Source organism: Pseudorca crassidens, chromosome X (assembly GCF_039906515.1).
Source record: "Pseudorca crassidens isolate mPseCra1 chromosome X, mPseCra1.hap1, whole genome shotgun sequence".
Lineage (NCBI taxonomy): Eukaryota > Metazoa > Chordata > Mammalia > Artiodactyla > Delphinidae > Pseudorca > Pseudorca crassidens.
The window spans coordinates 91097319-91113824 of NC_090317.1; the positions used below are offsets into that span (position 1 = coordinate 91097319).

Here is a 16506-nt window from a genome sequence, read left to right on the forward strand (position 1 = left end):
GCGTGCACACCCGATAACCCTTGGAAGCTTTCAATCACCAACTCTGCCTGGCTGGTAATTGCTTTCAGCTCCTGCGTCTGGCAGAACTTTCTTGTGAGATGCGGTCTGTGATCTATGATCCAGCCCAGCTTTCCCCAGCCCCTGCCACCTAGAGAGATTCAGACATTTGTCCCTAACCTTGGGCTGCCACCAAGCCTGAGACTACACCATTACAGCTACTCTCCCAAACCACGGCACCAGTGGCTCTAAACTGCATACGTGTTATGTGGGAGAACAGCCTGGCGTGAACCAGGTTTGGGTGGGGTTTTAGAAGGAGGCTTAGGGCGGTTCTGAAAACTCCCCAAACAATTCTTTTTTAAAAAAATTTTTATTACCCCCAACAATTCTTACTCATCTTGCAGTGTGGCTGAGGATGTCCTGTGGATACAGCCCCCAGAATCCGATCAGTGGGAGTGCTGTGGATTTCACCCTGCGTTTCTCTGGCTACACATCCCCTCTCTGAGCTTCAGAGCCCCGTTCAGCTAGACAGGGAGACTGTGCTGAATTTTCCTTCTTTCACTTGAATGCCTGCTGTCCTCAGACATGGCCAAAATGAGTCTCCTGGAGTCAGATCTGAAACTGAGAGGCAAAGTATTAGTTTGCTCAATGTATTAGGGCTGCCATAACAAAATACCACTGACTGGGTGGCTTAAACAACAGACACATTTTCTCAAAGTTCTGGAGGCTGGAAGTCCAAGATCAAGGTGCCATTCGAGTTGGTTTCTGGTGAGGCATCTCTTCCTGGCTTGCAGATGGCCACCTTCTCACTGTGTCCTCACATGGCCTTTCCTCTGTGCACGTATGCATGGAAAGAGCTCATTGGTGTCTCTTCCTCTTCTTATAAGACTCCCTCCAGTCCTATTGGATTAGAACCAACTCCTATGACCTCATTCCTCATTTAATTATGATCTCCTTAAAGCCCCCATCTTCAAAAACAGTCACATTGAGGGCTAGGGCTTCAACACATGAATTTGTAGGGGGACACAATTCAGGTCCTAACAGTCAACAAACAAAGCGCTACCTTGAGCTGTGGCAGGATGGCTACAGCTCCTCCTTTTCCTCAGATGCGTTCCTGAGACGTGTCTGTGCAGAAACCAGATGGAGAGGAGGAGTAACAACAGGCACGATCACAGCCCATCTTGTAGACATAGAATTCCTTACTGCTTGCAAAGTACTGCACTTAAAAAAAAGTCATATTTACTGAGGTATATTTTACATACAGTAAAATGTCTCCTTTGTAGCATACAGTTCTCCGAGGCTTGACAAACAAAACTAGTTGGTTAACTGCCACTAGTAGGAGAGAAGTTCTCTCACGTCAAAATAGTTCTTTGTGTGGCCACGCTGAAGTCAGCCCCTCCCTCCACCCCTAACTCCTCCCTGGCAACCACTGATCTGTGTGCTATGCCCACAGTTTTGCTTTTTTCCAGAATGCCATATAGGTGGAATCGGACAGTATGTAGCCTTGTTATTCAGGCTCCTTTCACTTAGCCTAGTGCATTTGAGGGTCATCTATGTTGGATGCATCAGTAGTTTGCTTTTCATTGCTGAGTAGTAAGTGAGGATGTATCAGTTTCTTCGTTTATTTGCCAGCAGTTGAAAGACATGTGGGTTGTTTCCAGGTTGGGGTGATTGCAAACAAAGCTGTTATGGATATTTGCATATAGGTTTTTGTATAAACACAAGTTTTCATTTTTCTTGGATAAATACCTATGAGTAGGATTGCTGGGTTGTGTGGTAGGTGTATGCTTCACTTCATAAGAAACTGCCTAACTGTTTTCCAAAGTGACTTAACCATTTAACACCCCTACCAGCACCATAGGAGAGTTTCAGCCTGGCCAACACTTAGTATGGTCAGTCTTTTTAAATTTCACCATTCGAATAAGTGTATAATGATATCTCATTGTGGTTTTAACTTGCATTTCTCGAATGATTAATGATGTTGAGCGTCTTTTCACATGTTTATTTGCCATCTGTATTTCCTCTTTGGTGCAGTATCTGTTCAAATCTCTTGCCCATTTTTTAATTGGGTTGTTGGTTTTCTTATTATTGAATTGTGGGAATTCTTTATATATTCTGGATACTGGTCCTTTGTCAGATAATGTATTTTGAAAATATTTTCTCCCAGTCTGTGGCTCATCCTTTCACTTTCGCATTATACATTTATATCTATTATTTTGTTACATTTATATCTATTATTTTGTTTCATTTATACTTTCAACAAGTATTTATTAAGTGTGCCATGCACTGCTCTAGGTACTAAAAACACAGAAGAGAACACAACAGGCACAAACACCTGTCTTCAGGGACCTCCCATGCTCAGTATTATTCAATAGGCAATGGAAAACACTAAATTAACATGTTAGATATTCTACTTGTCCCCTCACCCCCGGCAATCCATTCTCCCTCCTTCCCTGTCCTGCCCTGTGTCCCAGTGTGGACTTCATCAGCCATGCTCTGCCCCACCTGGCTTCCAGCGGGGTTGGCCAATGAGAGGCCCCGGTAGGTGACTGGACAACACAAGGACAGAGAAAGCCAGGTGTTCACTGGCTGGGGCTGGGTTCCAGCTTCTCCTGGGTTTCGGGAACACTGTTCCCGTTCCTGCCCCTTCAGGCCTAGGAATGGTGGCAGCACCCCTCTGATGCCAGTCCCTGGGTAGCTCAGCAACCTTACTGGTTTACTGAACTCTCTGCACCTCTGTAATTGTCCCTTCATTCAGGTCTCTTTGAAATTCCACCTGTGTGTGCTTTGTGTCCCTCCACCCCAAATGCAGTGCCCTGGCTGACTCAACAAGTAGATATATAATATACTATTAGGATGTACTAAGTGCTATGAAGAAAAACAAAGCAGGATGCAGGGATACAGAGGTCCTATTTTGGATAGTCAGGGAAGGCTTCCTAAGGAGATGATCTTTAAGCAGAGAAAAGAAAACGAAGGGGGAAGCCATGTAACTGTGAACGATGTACATATCTTGGGACAAGTGTTCAAGCACAGGGGAAACAGCAGGCGCACAGGCCCTGAAGTGGGAATAATGCTTTGGTGTGTTTGAGGAACATCAAGGAGGCTAGTGTGGTTGGAGAGAATAGGTGAGTAGAGATGCTGGAGAGATTGGCAGGGCAAGAATTATTATACTCATCTGCCAAAGGTGGAAACCCAGGGCCCAGGGAAAGGCAAGGCTGGCCTGAGGTCCCACAGTGAGGTCATTTTCATTCAATCCCCATGACTTCTCCCCAATATATCCTGTGTTTCTGGGGAACAGGAGGAGGGCTACCATATGCCCCAGTGAGAATGTACAGCCCCCTGGGGAGGCCTGTCAAGTGGTTATGGCCCTGGCTCCTGGGGCCCCTGCCCTCCATGGCTCAGCCTGATCTCTGATCTGACTTAAGGACTCCAGTCTGTCCTCACAGCAGCCAGAGGGTCCTGTTACAATCCAAGTCAGCCCACGGCCCTCCTCTGCTCAGAGCCCTGCTCTGAGATCTCTCTCAGAAAAAAAGACAAAGTCCTCCCCGTGGCCAGAGAGGCCCTACAGAACCAGGCCCTGTAACCTCTCCGACCTCACCTCCTGCCACTCGCGCCTCGCTCACTCTGCTCCCACTCTACCTCAAGTGTGCCAGGTATGCTCCTGCCTCAGGGCCTTTGCACAGGCTTTCCCCCTTTGTCTGGATTACTCTTTCTCTAGATGTAGCCCCTCCTGGGGTCACACTGACTGGTGTATGGATCCTCCCAGGGTCACATAGCCTGGGGTGTGGCCACTCCTGGGATCAAACAGATGACAGTGTAGACATTCATGAGGTCACTAGATTTGGGCGTAAGCAATCCTGGGGTCACACTGATTGGAATGTGGACCTCCTGGGGTCACACACTCGGGTGTGGAGGCTCTAGGGCGTCACACAGCCTGGTGTGTGGTCATGCAGGATGGGGCGTGGCCACTCCTGAAGTCTCATGGGCTGGGATGTGTTCTCCTAGATTCCTACAGATTGGTGGGTGGACACTCCTGGAGTCACACGGACTATGATCTGGTACCTTCTCACACAGGTTCAACTTTGGACACCATCAGAGTCACAAACTTTGGGGTCTGGACCACAGACTGGGACAATGACATGACTGAGGACACATACACTGGGGAGCCACTGTAGTCAAAGGACTGTCGCGTGGACGCTGCTAGAGTATCATAGGCAGGAGTGTCCACGCCCCAGTGTATGTAACACCAGGAGGACCCACAGTCAGCCTGTGTTTATCCAGAAGGAGACCTCTGTAGTCATGCTGCTTGCAGTGTGCCCTCTGCTGGGATCACACCAACCGCAGCAGAGATGCCTCTCAGGACAGGCAGATGGGGGTGGACAGTGGTGTGATCACACCGAATTTGGTGTGGGCATTCCTCCAGTCACACTGAATGGGTGACCAACGCCCCTGTGATCACAGACACTGGAGCATGGAGACTCCTTTGGTCACACAGATGGGGGGTATCCTCCCCTGGGTCACCCAGACTGGAGTGTAGACCCACCAGCAGTCACAGGCATGGGACTTTCATACTCCTGTGGTCACCCTCATGGGAGCACACCCTCCTGAGGCCACAGGCACTGGGTATAGACACGCTGTGCCAGCAACTGTGGGGTTTGGACAATACTGGGTCACATACACTCGAGATTGGACATTGCTTCTGTCACAGAAATTCAAGTGTGGACATTCCTGGGCCACGGAGACTGGAGCGTGGACACCTCTGTGATCACACAGTTTGAGATAATCACACTCACGGTGCCACTCAGACTGTGCTGTGGAACCTCCCAAAGTCACACAGACTAAGCCATTGCCACTTCTGGACTCTGACTGTGGGGTGGACACTCCTGGGGGGTCACAAAGGCTGGGCTGTGGACGTTTCTGTAGTCAAACATTGGGATGTGGACACAGCCAGGGTAAAACCCACCGGACCCATCTGGGGTCACAAAGACAAGGGGAGGACATGTTTATGGTCACACGCACTCAAGTGTAGACACCCCTCTGCTCACCTTGTTCGGGATGTGGACGCTTGTGGCATCATGCAGACTGGAGTTCAGCTACTCCTAGGGTGACAGGGATGACGTAGTAAATGAGCCTGTGGGGCCACAGAGACTGAGGTGGGGACACTCCTCGCTCCCACACCGAGTAGAAAGCTCTGGAGTTGCAGGCTGGGGAGTGACGCCCTGGTGGTCACAGATCCCAGAGCATAGAGACTTCATTGATCACACAGTCAAGGGTGTACCATCCTAGGGACACATGGACTGGGTGGTGGCCACTCCTGTGGTCACACAGAAAGTTGATCATCCTGGGGTCATACAGACTATTGTGTAGACCCTTCTGGAGAAACACAGGCTGACTGTGGGTCCTCCTGGGGTTACATACACTGGGGTGTGGACACTCCTGGTGTTTCAAGCGCTGAGGAATGATCACTCCTAGGGGACACTGACTGGCAGGTGGAAAGCCAACAGTGACAGACTGGGGTGTAAACAAACAATGCTTTCGTAACACAGACTAGGGGTGTGCTTCCCTCAGGACACACACTGGCATCTGGAGACTCCTGGGATCAGACAGAGGGGGTGGACATTTCTATGGTGACAGAACCTGACATATGCCACTGGTGAAGTCACCCAGACTGGGACGTGGGCACTGCCGCTGACTGACATACTTTGCAGTGGGCACCTCTGTGGTCAAACAGACTGGAGTTTTTACAACGCTGCGGTCAGAAGCTTTGGGATATGCACACTTATGGGGTCACAGACTATATTTTGAATACTCCAGGTGTCACACAGACTGGAGTGTACACCCTCCTGTGGTGACACAGACTACACTGTAGACACCCTTGGGGGGCGACAATGACTGAGGTGTGGTAACCCTGGGGGTTACAGCGACAGGGGAATGGACACCCATTGTTGTTACACAGTCTAAGCAATTGACAAACCTGCAGTCATCTGACCAGGACGTGTACACTTTTGGGGTAACACAGGCTGTGTTGCGGAAAGCCTGGGGTCACAAAGACTGGAGAATAAACAATCCTGTCATCACAGACCGGGGTGGAAACACTCCAGGAGTCACTCAGACTAAAGTACGTACCCCACTGGGGACACACGGGCTGGGACGGATGTACCTCTGGGGACAAACTGACTTTGGCGTGGAAAATTCTGGGGTCACACTGAGGGGCGTGGACACTCCTGGAGTCGCAAGACTAGGGCCACGCAGGTGGAGAGTGGGCACTCCTGAGCTCAGAGAGCAGGCCTAGGCTGGGTGGGCCTCTCCTCGGCCACACACTTGGGGGTGTGGACTCCACTGGCTTGCACAGACTGGGAATTAGACACTGCTCCCGTCAGAGAGACTTTCGGTGTATACTTTTGACGTTACACAGATGGGGGTGGACACCAGGGACACACAGCCCAAGGTGAGTATGCCCACAGGGTCCCAAAGGCTGGTGTGTTTACGCTCCTGGGAATTGAGACGTGGATACTCCTGGGATTATACAAACTGGGCTGTCCACACTCCTGGGGCGTCACTGACTCTAGTGTGGACACTGCTGAATTTACACGGTGATGGGTGTGGACACACCACCTTTTGTGTGGATACTTCTGTTTTACATTCCTGGAGTCACACAGACTGGGGTGTGGACATTCCTGTGGTCACACTGACGTGGGTGATAAGACTCCTGGGTTAACAAGCTGTGGTGTGGGCCCCCTGGGGTTAGACTCAGTATGGACACTCCCAGGGTCACAAAGTCAGGTATAGAAACACCTGGGGTCACAGACTGGGATGTCGGTAGTCCTGAGGTCAATGGCTGGTGTGTGGACAAAGAACAGTGATTTTCTAAAGATAAGCGAGTAAGCTGCGGAAGCCGGGTCTGCCCATGTAGCTCGTGTTTGTCAGCTCCTGTTTGCTAAAATATAGAAATTCAGGACGGCAGTCATGGCAGACTTTCCGATATTCCTTTAAGAGAGGGGTTCTTAATGTAAAAAATTTGCTCTGGGGAGTTCCCTGGTGGCCTAGTGGTTAGGATTCTGGGCTTTCACTGCCGTGGTGTGGGTTCAACCCCTGATCAGGGAACTGAGATCCCACAAGCCATGCAGCATAGCTAAAAAAAAAATTGTTCTGGGGAACCTTTGGCATCTGATCTGATCAAGTCTGTGGACCCCTTCATAGAATATTTTTGAAAGCATGCGTGTGCATGTGCATACACACACACACACGCTCAAATACACAGGATTATGGAAACTAAATAAACAGCATGGAGGTTCCTCAAAATATTAAATAGAACTACCATATGATCCAGCATTCCCCATATCCCAAATATATACTTCTGAGTATATATACAAAGGAGATGGAATCACTGCCTCTAAGAGCTATCTGCACCCCAATGTTCACTGCAGTATTATCTACAATAGCCAAGATATGCAAACAACCTAGGGATCTGTTGACAGATGAATGAATAAAGAAAATGCAGTATATGCATATGATAGAATATTATTCAGCCATAAAAAAGGAAACCCACCATTTGTGACTACGTGGACAGACCCTGAGGTAAGTATTATGCTAAATGAAATTAGTCAGAGAAACACAAATACTGTATGATCTCACTTATATGTGGAATCTAAAAATGGGTGAAGGTGGTCAAAAGGTACAACACTTCTAGTTATAAATAAGTTCTGGGGATGTAATATACAGCATAGTGACTATACCTATCAATACTATATTGTATATTTGAAAGTTGCTAAGAGAGCAAATCTTAAAACTTCCCATCACAAGAAAAAAAACTGTAACTATGTGAGGTGATAGATGTTAATTAAACCCGTGGTAGTCATCTTGCAATATACACATGTATCAAATCATTATGTTGTACACTTTCAACTTACACATTATATCAATTATATTTCAATAAAACTAGAAAAATAGTTACCATGTTAAAATGAAACAACATTGGGATGCTATATGAACTTTTTTTATTAATACATCAAATTTTAAGATCTTATTCAAAGTAGTGACCAATGTGAACAATATTTTAAGATGCCTGCAACGACTGTAACATAACATAAAAAAGTAACTGTGATCTGTATTGGTGGAAGTTGCAGGCACTGCTTTTACTATTGTGATTTGACGCCAACATTCAGATCCGGGGGTGCAGCTAAAATTTCAGTTATATTTAGTGAAAATAAAGATGTAATATATCCCTCCATCAAATCCACACATAACCCTGACTTCTACCAAGGTTAAGAACCCCCGCTCTCAGGGTAAATTCTGGACATAATCAGGACACGGCTGGAAAGATTTAGAGAAGAGGCAAGACCCCACTCAAGAATCCCCTCTGCAGTGCAGACGGACATTCCGTGATGTTTCTTTCCTCGCTGTGTTCCTGGTGGTTGCTGCAGGTTCCCACTCGGAGCTTGTATGTTCAGGACCGGTTGATGAGATATTTGAAAACAAGTTCATCAACTCAAGTTCTGGTTTTCCTGACAGCAAACAGCTTCCGAGTCCTTATCAGATTGCCAGCTAACTAAAGGTCAAAGTAAAAGGAAGTTTTAAACCAAAATATGTTTCCCCACTGTCTTCTACTATAATCATTGTTTGCTCAGCTACTAACATTTTTTTGAAGTTTTTTCCTTTACTTTCATTGTGAACCATAACACACAGAAAAATGCATAAAACATATAATGTTCATTCTTTGATGCGTAGTTCTCCACTGCGAATAAACCAGGATTTAACGATCCATACTACAGCTATTGGATATTTGGGCTGTATCTAGTCTGGGGGTACTACAAATAGTGCTGGCTAGGAACATTCTAGTACTCATTTCTTAGGAGTGGAACTGGCACACATGCAGCTTTAGCAGATAATGCCTAACAATTTTCCAGTGGCTACACCATTATATGCTGCCATGGGCGTATTCAAGAGTTCCAACTGCTGCACATCCTTCCAGACGCTTAGTATTGTCAATCTTTTTAGTTCTAGCCTGCATTTCCCTGATGAGCAGCTTTTCATGTGCTTACTGGCCATTCTCATATTTTCTTTTCCTTACTGATTTATAGCAGTTTTTTAAATATCAAGGATACTATATATAGGGATTATAAATATCTCTTCCCATTGTGATTTGCCATTTCATTTTTTTAAAGATGTCTTTTTTACTTCTTATTTTAATGGAAGACTTGGTCTGAATAACCTGCAAAGCCATTGCCAGACAGGGATGTCCTCTAATGTGGTATCCTGAGTGTGCGAAGCCCTCCAGCACTGATAGGTTTAGCCCAGACTGTTCCAGGCAAACTGGCTCCTCACTGCTCCCTCACATACCAGGCAGGGTTCCACCTCAGGGCCTTTGTATTTGCTATTTCCTCTCCCTGGAATGCTCTTCCCCTAGATAAACACACGATTCCCTCCTTCATCTTCTTCAGGTCTCTGCTCAAACATTACCTCAGTGAGACCTTCCATGATAACCTTTTCAAAAACTGCAAACTGCCACCTCCTAGAATTCTTGACCTCTTTACCCTGCTTTAAAAATTTCTTCATATCCCATATTACTTTTACATTTTATATGTGTGTGTGTGTGTGTGTGTGTACGTACATATATAGAGAGGTCAAGATAAATAGTTTGTGTATGTGTGGGTGGAAACTCCTGCATTTAGACTGTGTCACTGCTTATCACCTCTTTCCCAAACTAGAAGCTCTGACGGCCAGGATATTTGTCTGTGTTATTCCCTGCTCTATCTTCAAACCTAGAACAATGCCCAGCACACAGCATGTGCTCAATAAATGTTTACTGAGTACCTCAATATGTAAAATCCTTAAAGCAGTTCCTGGCACATAAGATCAGGTGTTTTAGTAAAGGTCTGCTGACTGAAATCTTACCAGCTGATGTAAAAATTTCAAAGGTGAAATTTTACTCAGTTTTTTCTTAAAGGTGCCATTTACTCAAATTCTTAGACAAAAAGGCAAATTTACCTTAACATCTTAAGGCGAACAGTTCATTTCACTGTCTTCCACCTACTCAAGAAAAAAAGAAGGGACTCAGATACTTGGCTAAGCTTTTCTGTTCACTGTACTTGGTTTTACCCATTGACTTTTATAGCTATTGGGAGGCAGGGAAGAGAAGTTTGTCCCAGAAACCATGTGATTTGGGGCAGAAGGAGGCACACGAGGAGGGGGTCACTGTGGGCACAGAGAAAGGGCATTAAGGGCTCTGGGCCCGTGTTTCCAGACCTCAGAGGCCAGCAGGGTGTGGCGCTGTGGGGCGGCCAGGGACTGGGGCAACGTGTCCACTGTGCTGATGGGGCAGTCCTGGGGGCGCATCTCCTTGGCCAGCCGCCCCTTCTTCTTCAAGGTGCAGGCCTCCTGGTATGGTGGTGAGATGGGGGGCTGCGTGGGCGGAGTATACTTGTATTCTGAGCCGTCCTCTAGCTGCAGGGACACATATCGGCAGGGGGTGGTGAGGACCTGGGAACCTAGGACAGCACCCCCCATCCACCCACTGTTGGCTGGGCGCTTACATCCAGTGGGTAACTGCGGTCCGAATCATATGCACTCAGGTCCCCACAGGTCACAAATGGTACAATGATGCGGGTGGGACCATCTAATTGGTTGAAATCTGGATCTGACAAGCAGGGAGAGATGAGGCAGGACAGGGCTGGGGTGTCTGGGAACAGTCGTGACTCAGGCTGCACCCAGGATGGGTACCGAGGCCTCCCCAACGTATCCACCAGCTACTCTTACCCTCCTTTACCAGAAATCCTTCATTTGGTTCAGATCACTTCCTCAGGGAAGCCCTCCATGATCACCTGTTCTAAAACACCCCCCCCCCAACCCACTTTTCTCCGACTGCACTTATGTCCACCTGCCATATACTGTCTGGACTTTGTCTCACTCAAGTGTGCCTGCCACAAGAGCCGCTCTGTGCTTTTTCCCTCTAGGGGCCAGTCTGAAGGCCCTCACAGGATGACATTCCCAAACAGGGGTGGGGTTTCCACCTGGGGCGTGACTGAGTCTTCTTAGTCTAGAATCTCCGCAGACAAGTGGAGTCTCCCTTGGGGTAGGACTCAGGATCCTCCTGTGACAGACTTTTCACCAGGTCCAAGAGTTACCACTAGGCCACTGGGTTAAAGATCCTCCTGGGACAAAATATCCATATGGGGGTGGAATTTCCAGAGGATGGGGCTGAGGATCCTTTTGGGACAGAATTCCCCTAAGGTGCAGAGTTTCCACCAGGGGGTGGGGCTGAGGGCCCTCCTGGGACATAAATTCCATTGGTGGACAGACTCTCCCCAGGGATGGGGCCCAGGGCTCTGGCTCTCACCGTAAGAGTGGTCCAGCAGGGGTTTGGTCAGGTCCGGCAGGAAGCCCTCAGGGGGGTCATAACCCTTACAGACAGCAAAGGCCTCTGTGGGGATAAGGTGGAGTGAGGGGCGACTGCCAGCACCACCCCGTGCGGATGGGTCCCTGAGATGCGCACCCCCCAGCCTGGCCCCTCCACCCCACTGACCAATGCTGGAGTTCCGGCTGCTCTTGGGCTTGGCACAGAGCACGGTGGAGAAGAAGACACGCAGCTGACTGTAGATCAGTGTCACATCCCGGCCTCGGAAGATCTGCAGGGTGGGGAGGCAGAGATGAAGGCATGAGGATGACCTTTGGAGACCCCTCTCTACCCCCTACCAGGTTCCCTGAGTCTTACCTTGGCCACAAAGCAGCCCCCTGGCTTCAAGACATGTGTAGCAATATTCAGAGCCTGTGGGCAGGACAGATGGCTAAGGCTGAGGTGGAGACAGCCAGGAGGGGGCCAAACTCCTGAGGCAGGGGCAGCCAGGGTTACTCACGGCTAGGAGGAGCTGGGCCTGCATATACTCATCAACATCATGGAGGCCGGTTACTGCATCAAGAGAACAGCATTAGGGGGCCTTCCAGTCTAGCTATGCTCCTGTTCTAACCTCCCAGAGAGGTTAGAGAGCTAAAAACGTTTCCTAGGCTCTCTTACTGCTAAGGTTCTGCATGCAAATACTACCTGCCAACTAGATGCGTACTCTGAGCTCCTAACCCTTAGGCACTCATTTTTATTCTCAAAACCACCTCAGGCGCGAATATTGTTATCATCATTTCTACCTCCAGTCCAGACTGTTCCTCTTGACTCCAGACTCAGATCAGAACGAACATCTCAGACTCAATACATCCAAAAACAAACTCCCGATCTTCCTGTCCAAACCTGCTCCTCCCATCATCTTTCCCATCTCATCTGATCCTTCCAGTTGTTCAAGCCAAAAATCTTCGAGTTACCTTTGACACACACCCACCCACCACTCTCTCCTCACACCCACATTTAAGCCATTAGCAAATCTTCTCAACTCCACCTGGACGACTGCAGCGGCCTCCCCTCCCCAGGTCTCACCCCTCACACTGCTCACAGCAGCCAGAGGGATCCTGTCACAACCCAAGTCAGGCACGGCCCTCCTCTGCTCACAACCCTCTCATGGTTTTCCCCACGCTCTCATCTCAGTGAAGAAGCCAAAGTCACCACTGTGGCCCAGAAAGATCCACACAAGGATCTGTTCTCACCTCCTACAACTCTCCTGCTCACTCACTCTGATCCAGCCACGCTGATCTTGCTATACCTCACACATGCCAAGCACCCTCCTACCTCAGGGCCTTTGCATAGGCCAATTCCTTTACCTGGATTGTTCTTCCTCCAGACGTGCCCCTGGCCCATTCCCTTGACTCCTTTAGGTTTTTGTGCTAAAGCCAATGAGGCCTTCCCAACTTTATTTAGAATTCCTACAGGTACTCCCCTCTTCCCTATCCTTTTCATTGACATCCCCATGGTACCTATCACCTTTTGACAGGCTACAAAGCTCAATCACTTGTTTCTCTTCTGTCTGCTCCCACTAGAACACCAGCTCTATAAGGTCAGAGATTAGCAGAATTTTATTCACAAATATTTTCCCAACATGTACAACAGTGCCTGACACACAACAGGTGCTCAGTAAATGTGCTGAATGGATGGATGGCTAACTAACTGAAAATAAAAAAAGAAAAAGAGTGAACACTAAGATGGAATTGGACAGTTGCAGAGAGATGAGCAATAAGAAGATGAAAGGGTGGACAAAACCCAAATGGTAGAGTACGGGGAGGGAGAAGACAGAGGCAGAGAATAGGAAACAGAGGTAGGGAGAAGTTGCTAGATATAGGAACAGCTGACAGTGGAGAGGAGAGGCAGTAAAAGAAGCCAACAGAGGCGGGACATACAGAGAAGGACACACATAGGGCCCCCGCCTGGCCTCCCAATCCCTGCTGTTTACCATCAGGAGCCCCGTCGCACACCACTAGGTCCGCGGGGCAGCCCTCAAAGTGCTGGATGATCTCCTTGGCAGTGGACAGCTATGGAAAAGAGGGAGGATGAGTGGCCCCAAAGCACCCCCTCCACAGCCCTCTAACCCCACCTGCCCTTGGCCCTGGCCCGCAGCCCCTGGGTCAGCCAAATTCTCAGGCTTTGCCTAAGACCAGGCTCCATCTCTGGGATCATTTTTTGCTGTCTCTCTGTGATGATGACAGGCTGGCTCTGTTTCTCTGCTGTTACACTCTCTTGGGTTCTCTCAGTTACTCCATCTCTGTCTGTCTTTCTCAGTCTGTTTGTCTTTCTCTTTCTCTCTTCCACTTGCCGTAGCCCACAGGTTGGGGGGCCTTTGCCCAGGATACACCCCAACACCCCAAGCCATGCTCTCACCTGGGTGATATCCCCCTGGATCTGTAACACACCTGGTAGTGGAGCCATAGCCTGAAGGTCCACGGCCACCACGTGGCCGGACCCCTGGCCCCTGTGGACAACATGGTCCATGTCAGCCCAGTTATCACTCCTGGTCCACCCTCCATCTAACCTGCCCTCCCACTCTCCCATCTGGGACTCCACACTCACCCAATCTTCTGGCTCAGCACCTGGCTCCAGCTGCCCGGGGCCGCGCACAGGTCAACTGCCCGCGTCACACCTGAGCACACACAGGAAGGTGTAGTGGTCAGCTGCACCCACCTCTCCAACCTGGGACCCTACAAAGTTCACCCCTTTCCCCTGGGGAGCACCCGTATCTATCTGCTGCCTAGATGCCCAGCTCCTTTCACATACCTGCCCATCTTCCTGCCTGGCCGCTGCCCCATAGACCCTCCAAGTCAGCCCACCTACCACAGGGAGCTCTGTAGGCCTAGCCCACTTGTCTATTCCCTTCGCCCACCCCATCCCCCCGTGACCCGCCCGCCAAGTGGGGACCTTGGAAGAGTTGGAATTCCTCGTCAAGTTGTAGCAGCTTGAAGGCACTGCGGGCACGCCAGCCATTCTCCTTGGCTAGGCGGTAGTAGACATCCCGCTTATCCTTTGACGTCCGTCCCATCTCACACACTGTTTGCCCAGGGACCTGCCAACAGTAAGCTGACGCCGCCCTATATCAGTAAGTGGGCCATCACCTACCTCTGCAGGGCAGCGAGAACCACAAAAACTAAACCGGGCTCATCTGATCCATGTGACAGCTCACTCAACAGGTGGGAAGGCTGGAGCCCAGTCACTAACCCCAATGACCTCACTGAGCCTGAAGGACCCCACCACTGAGCTCTCAGGCTCCATCACTAACCCCACAGATCCCCCCCAAAGATCCCACAAACCCAACCCATATCTCATAGATGACCCATTACTGACCCTGTCCACCTCCCACTGCTGTCACTCACACACCACATATTAAACCCCACTATCAACCCTTCTCTGCCCACCTTACCCCCAATAACATCTTACTGTCTTCCCAGCTCTCCTCATTGCCCCTAGAGTCATATAGCCCTACTAGCCCCCCATTAATCCCTTGTTTTCACCCCATTGTCCTCATACTACCTCACTGCACTCCCCACCTCCTTAATCTCTCTCCCCTGAAGTGATTAGGCCCCCAATAATTCCCTTATTACTACATCTTTATCACCGCCCCCCCATTAATGCCTGGAGAATCATGGCCTATTAGTCCCCCATCGAGCTCTCAATTACTATGATTTATCAGTCCCCATTAACCTGGCCCTCCAACTGATCCTTCATAGATCACTCCACTAGCCCCTTGTAACCCTTCACTACCACACATTCATGTTAATCCCTGATAATCATACATCAGTTCCACATTCTCCCCTCACTGCCCACCTTTATCCCCACCCAACGATCACTTGATGATCACACCCAACAGCTTACTATTACCCCCTCTTTGCTCACTCTGCTCCTATTAATTCTTCAATGATCATACCATCATCACCCACTAAAATCTTTTGATTACAACACCCCTTCAGCCTCTCATTCTCTCTTCTTTGATCACTACTCCCATTAGTTCCTTGATCATGACTTTTACTGGCCTCTATTATTCCCTCCACGGTCGCACCATTATCCTTTCAATCACTATGCCCCACCACTCTTTAACCCGTTGAATATCATACCTCCATCAGTCCCTCAAGGATCACACTCCTACCTACCTCCCATTATCTTCTAGTTGCCCACTCTACCATCCCCTCATTAATTAACGAACACATCCCATTGGCCCCCTTGAACACATCGACTAAAACACGCCTTTTAGCCCTCACCGATTCCCCAATAACACTCCCACCAGACCTCTATTACACCCACGCAGCCCACCAAACCTCCACACCCACCCATTAACAGCCCTCTGGCTACACCGCCGGTCCCTCCTCCTCATTACCTGAAAGCCCAAGTCCCCAATGGGACCACAAGACCGGCTCCGCCGGTATCTGGACCTCTGCGCCCCCCCGCCCACCCCCAGACCATCCCGCATGAGTGGTCCCCTTCTCCAGACAAACCTTGGGTCTGGAGCCTACCTGGTGCCAGCTGCCCGGACTACGCAGCTGCAGCGCCGAGGGCGAACTTGCCTCCTTCCCTCACCGGCGGGACAACGCAGGCATGCCTCAACCGTCTTGGCCGGGACCCAAGTCCTCCGCGCCCCAGGGCCTACCTTAAACTTTCGGAGTGGGGAGAAGCGGAACGAAGGAGGCCGGTCCGCAAGCAGCCGGAGCCTCGGCGAGAGCGCAAACCGGTGAGAAGTCGTAGGGCTTCAGTCTGTATTCTAGTTGACCCGAATGTCTGTCGCGCATGCCTAAGGGCAACCAGAGCGTGGAAAGCCTGTCATCGTGGAACGCGGTAGCTCGCGCCAAGCGGGGACCAGACCTGAACGTACCACGTGAGTTCCGCCATCTCGCGCCGACGTAGCCGGTCGGGCGAACTGCCGTTCCCAGCATGCAACGGGCGCGAGTAAAGCGCCAAAGTCGCGCACGGCATGGCTGAAACGTCGCGAGGCACGAGAACTGACTTTGTTCTTTTGTTACAGGGCGAAAATCGACGTACTCTCCGCCCCTCCCTTCTTGTACAATAGTATTCCTTGAACCTGTGGACTACATTTCCCAAGATACAACGCGCGCGGCGGCACCTATTTATTTTTCGCACGCCGCGAAGTGCAATCA

General features: G+C 49.6%; 1 protein-coding gene across 9 annotated transcripts; it reads right to left on the reverse strand.

The window, feature by feature from the left end:
* Nucleotides 1-348: 348 nt before the first annotated feature.
* On the reverse strand, nt 349-16296 carry FTSJ1 (FtsJ RNA 2'-O-methyltransferase 1). Of its 9 annotated transcripts, none has more exons than XR_010940125.1 (15): nt 16002-16276; nt 14282-14440; nt 13937-14006; nt 13748-13838; nt 13323-13401; nt 11850-11902; nt 11708-11761; nt 11519-11621; nt 11333-11416; nt 10530-10633; nt 10243-10440; nt 9985-10026; nt 5043-5096; nt 1061-1213; nt 349-618 (listed from the first exon to the last, which is right to left on the reverse strand). XR_010940125.1 is itself a non-coding variant. In XM_067724480.1 (14 exons), exons 3-13 carry the CDS (start codon nt 14400-14402, stop codon nt 9994-9996), a joined length of 990 nt encoding a protein of 329 aa, XP_067580581.1. In that variant the 5' UTR covers nt 14403-14440; nt 16002-16142; nt 16224-16296; the 3' UTR covers nt 7978-8545; nt 9985-9993. The 9 variants fall into 9 exon arrangements, 6 of the variants coding, with proteins under 6 accessions (XP_067580581.1, XP_067580582.1, XP_067580580.1 ...); XR_010940124.1 differs by having other exon boundaries at nt 1061-1218; XR_010940126.1 differs by having other exon boundaries at nt 349-897; nt 1061-1218.
* Between the last annotated feature and the right edge of the window lie 210 nt (nt 16297-16506).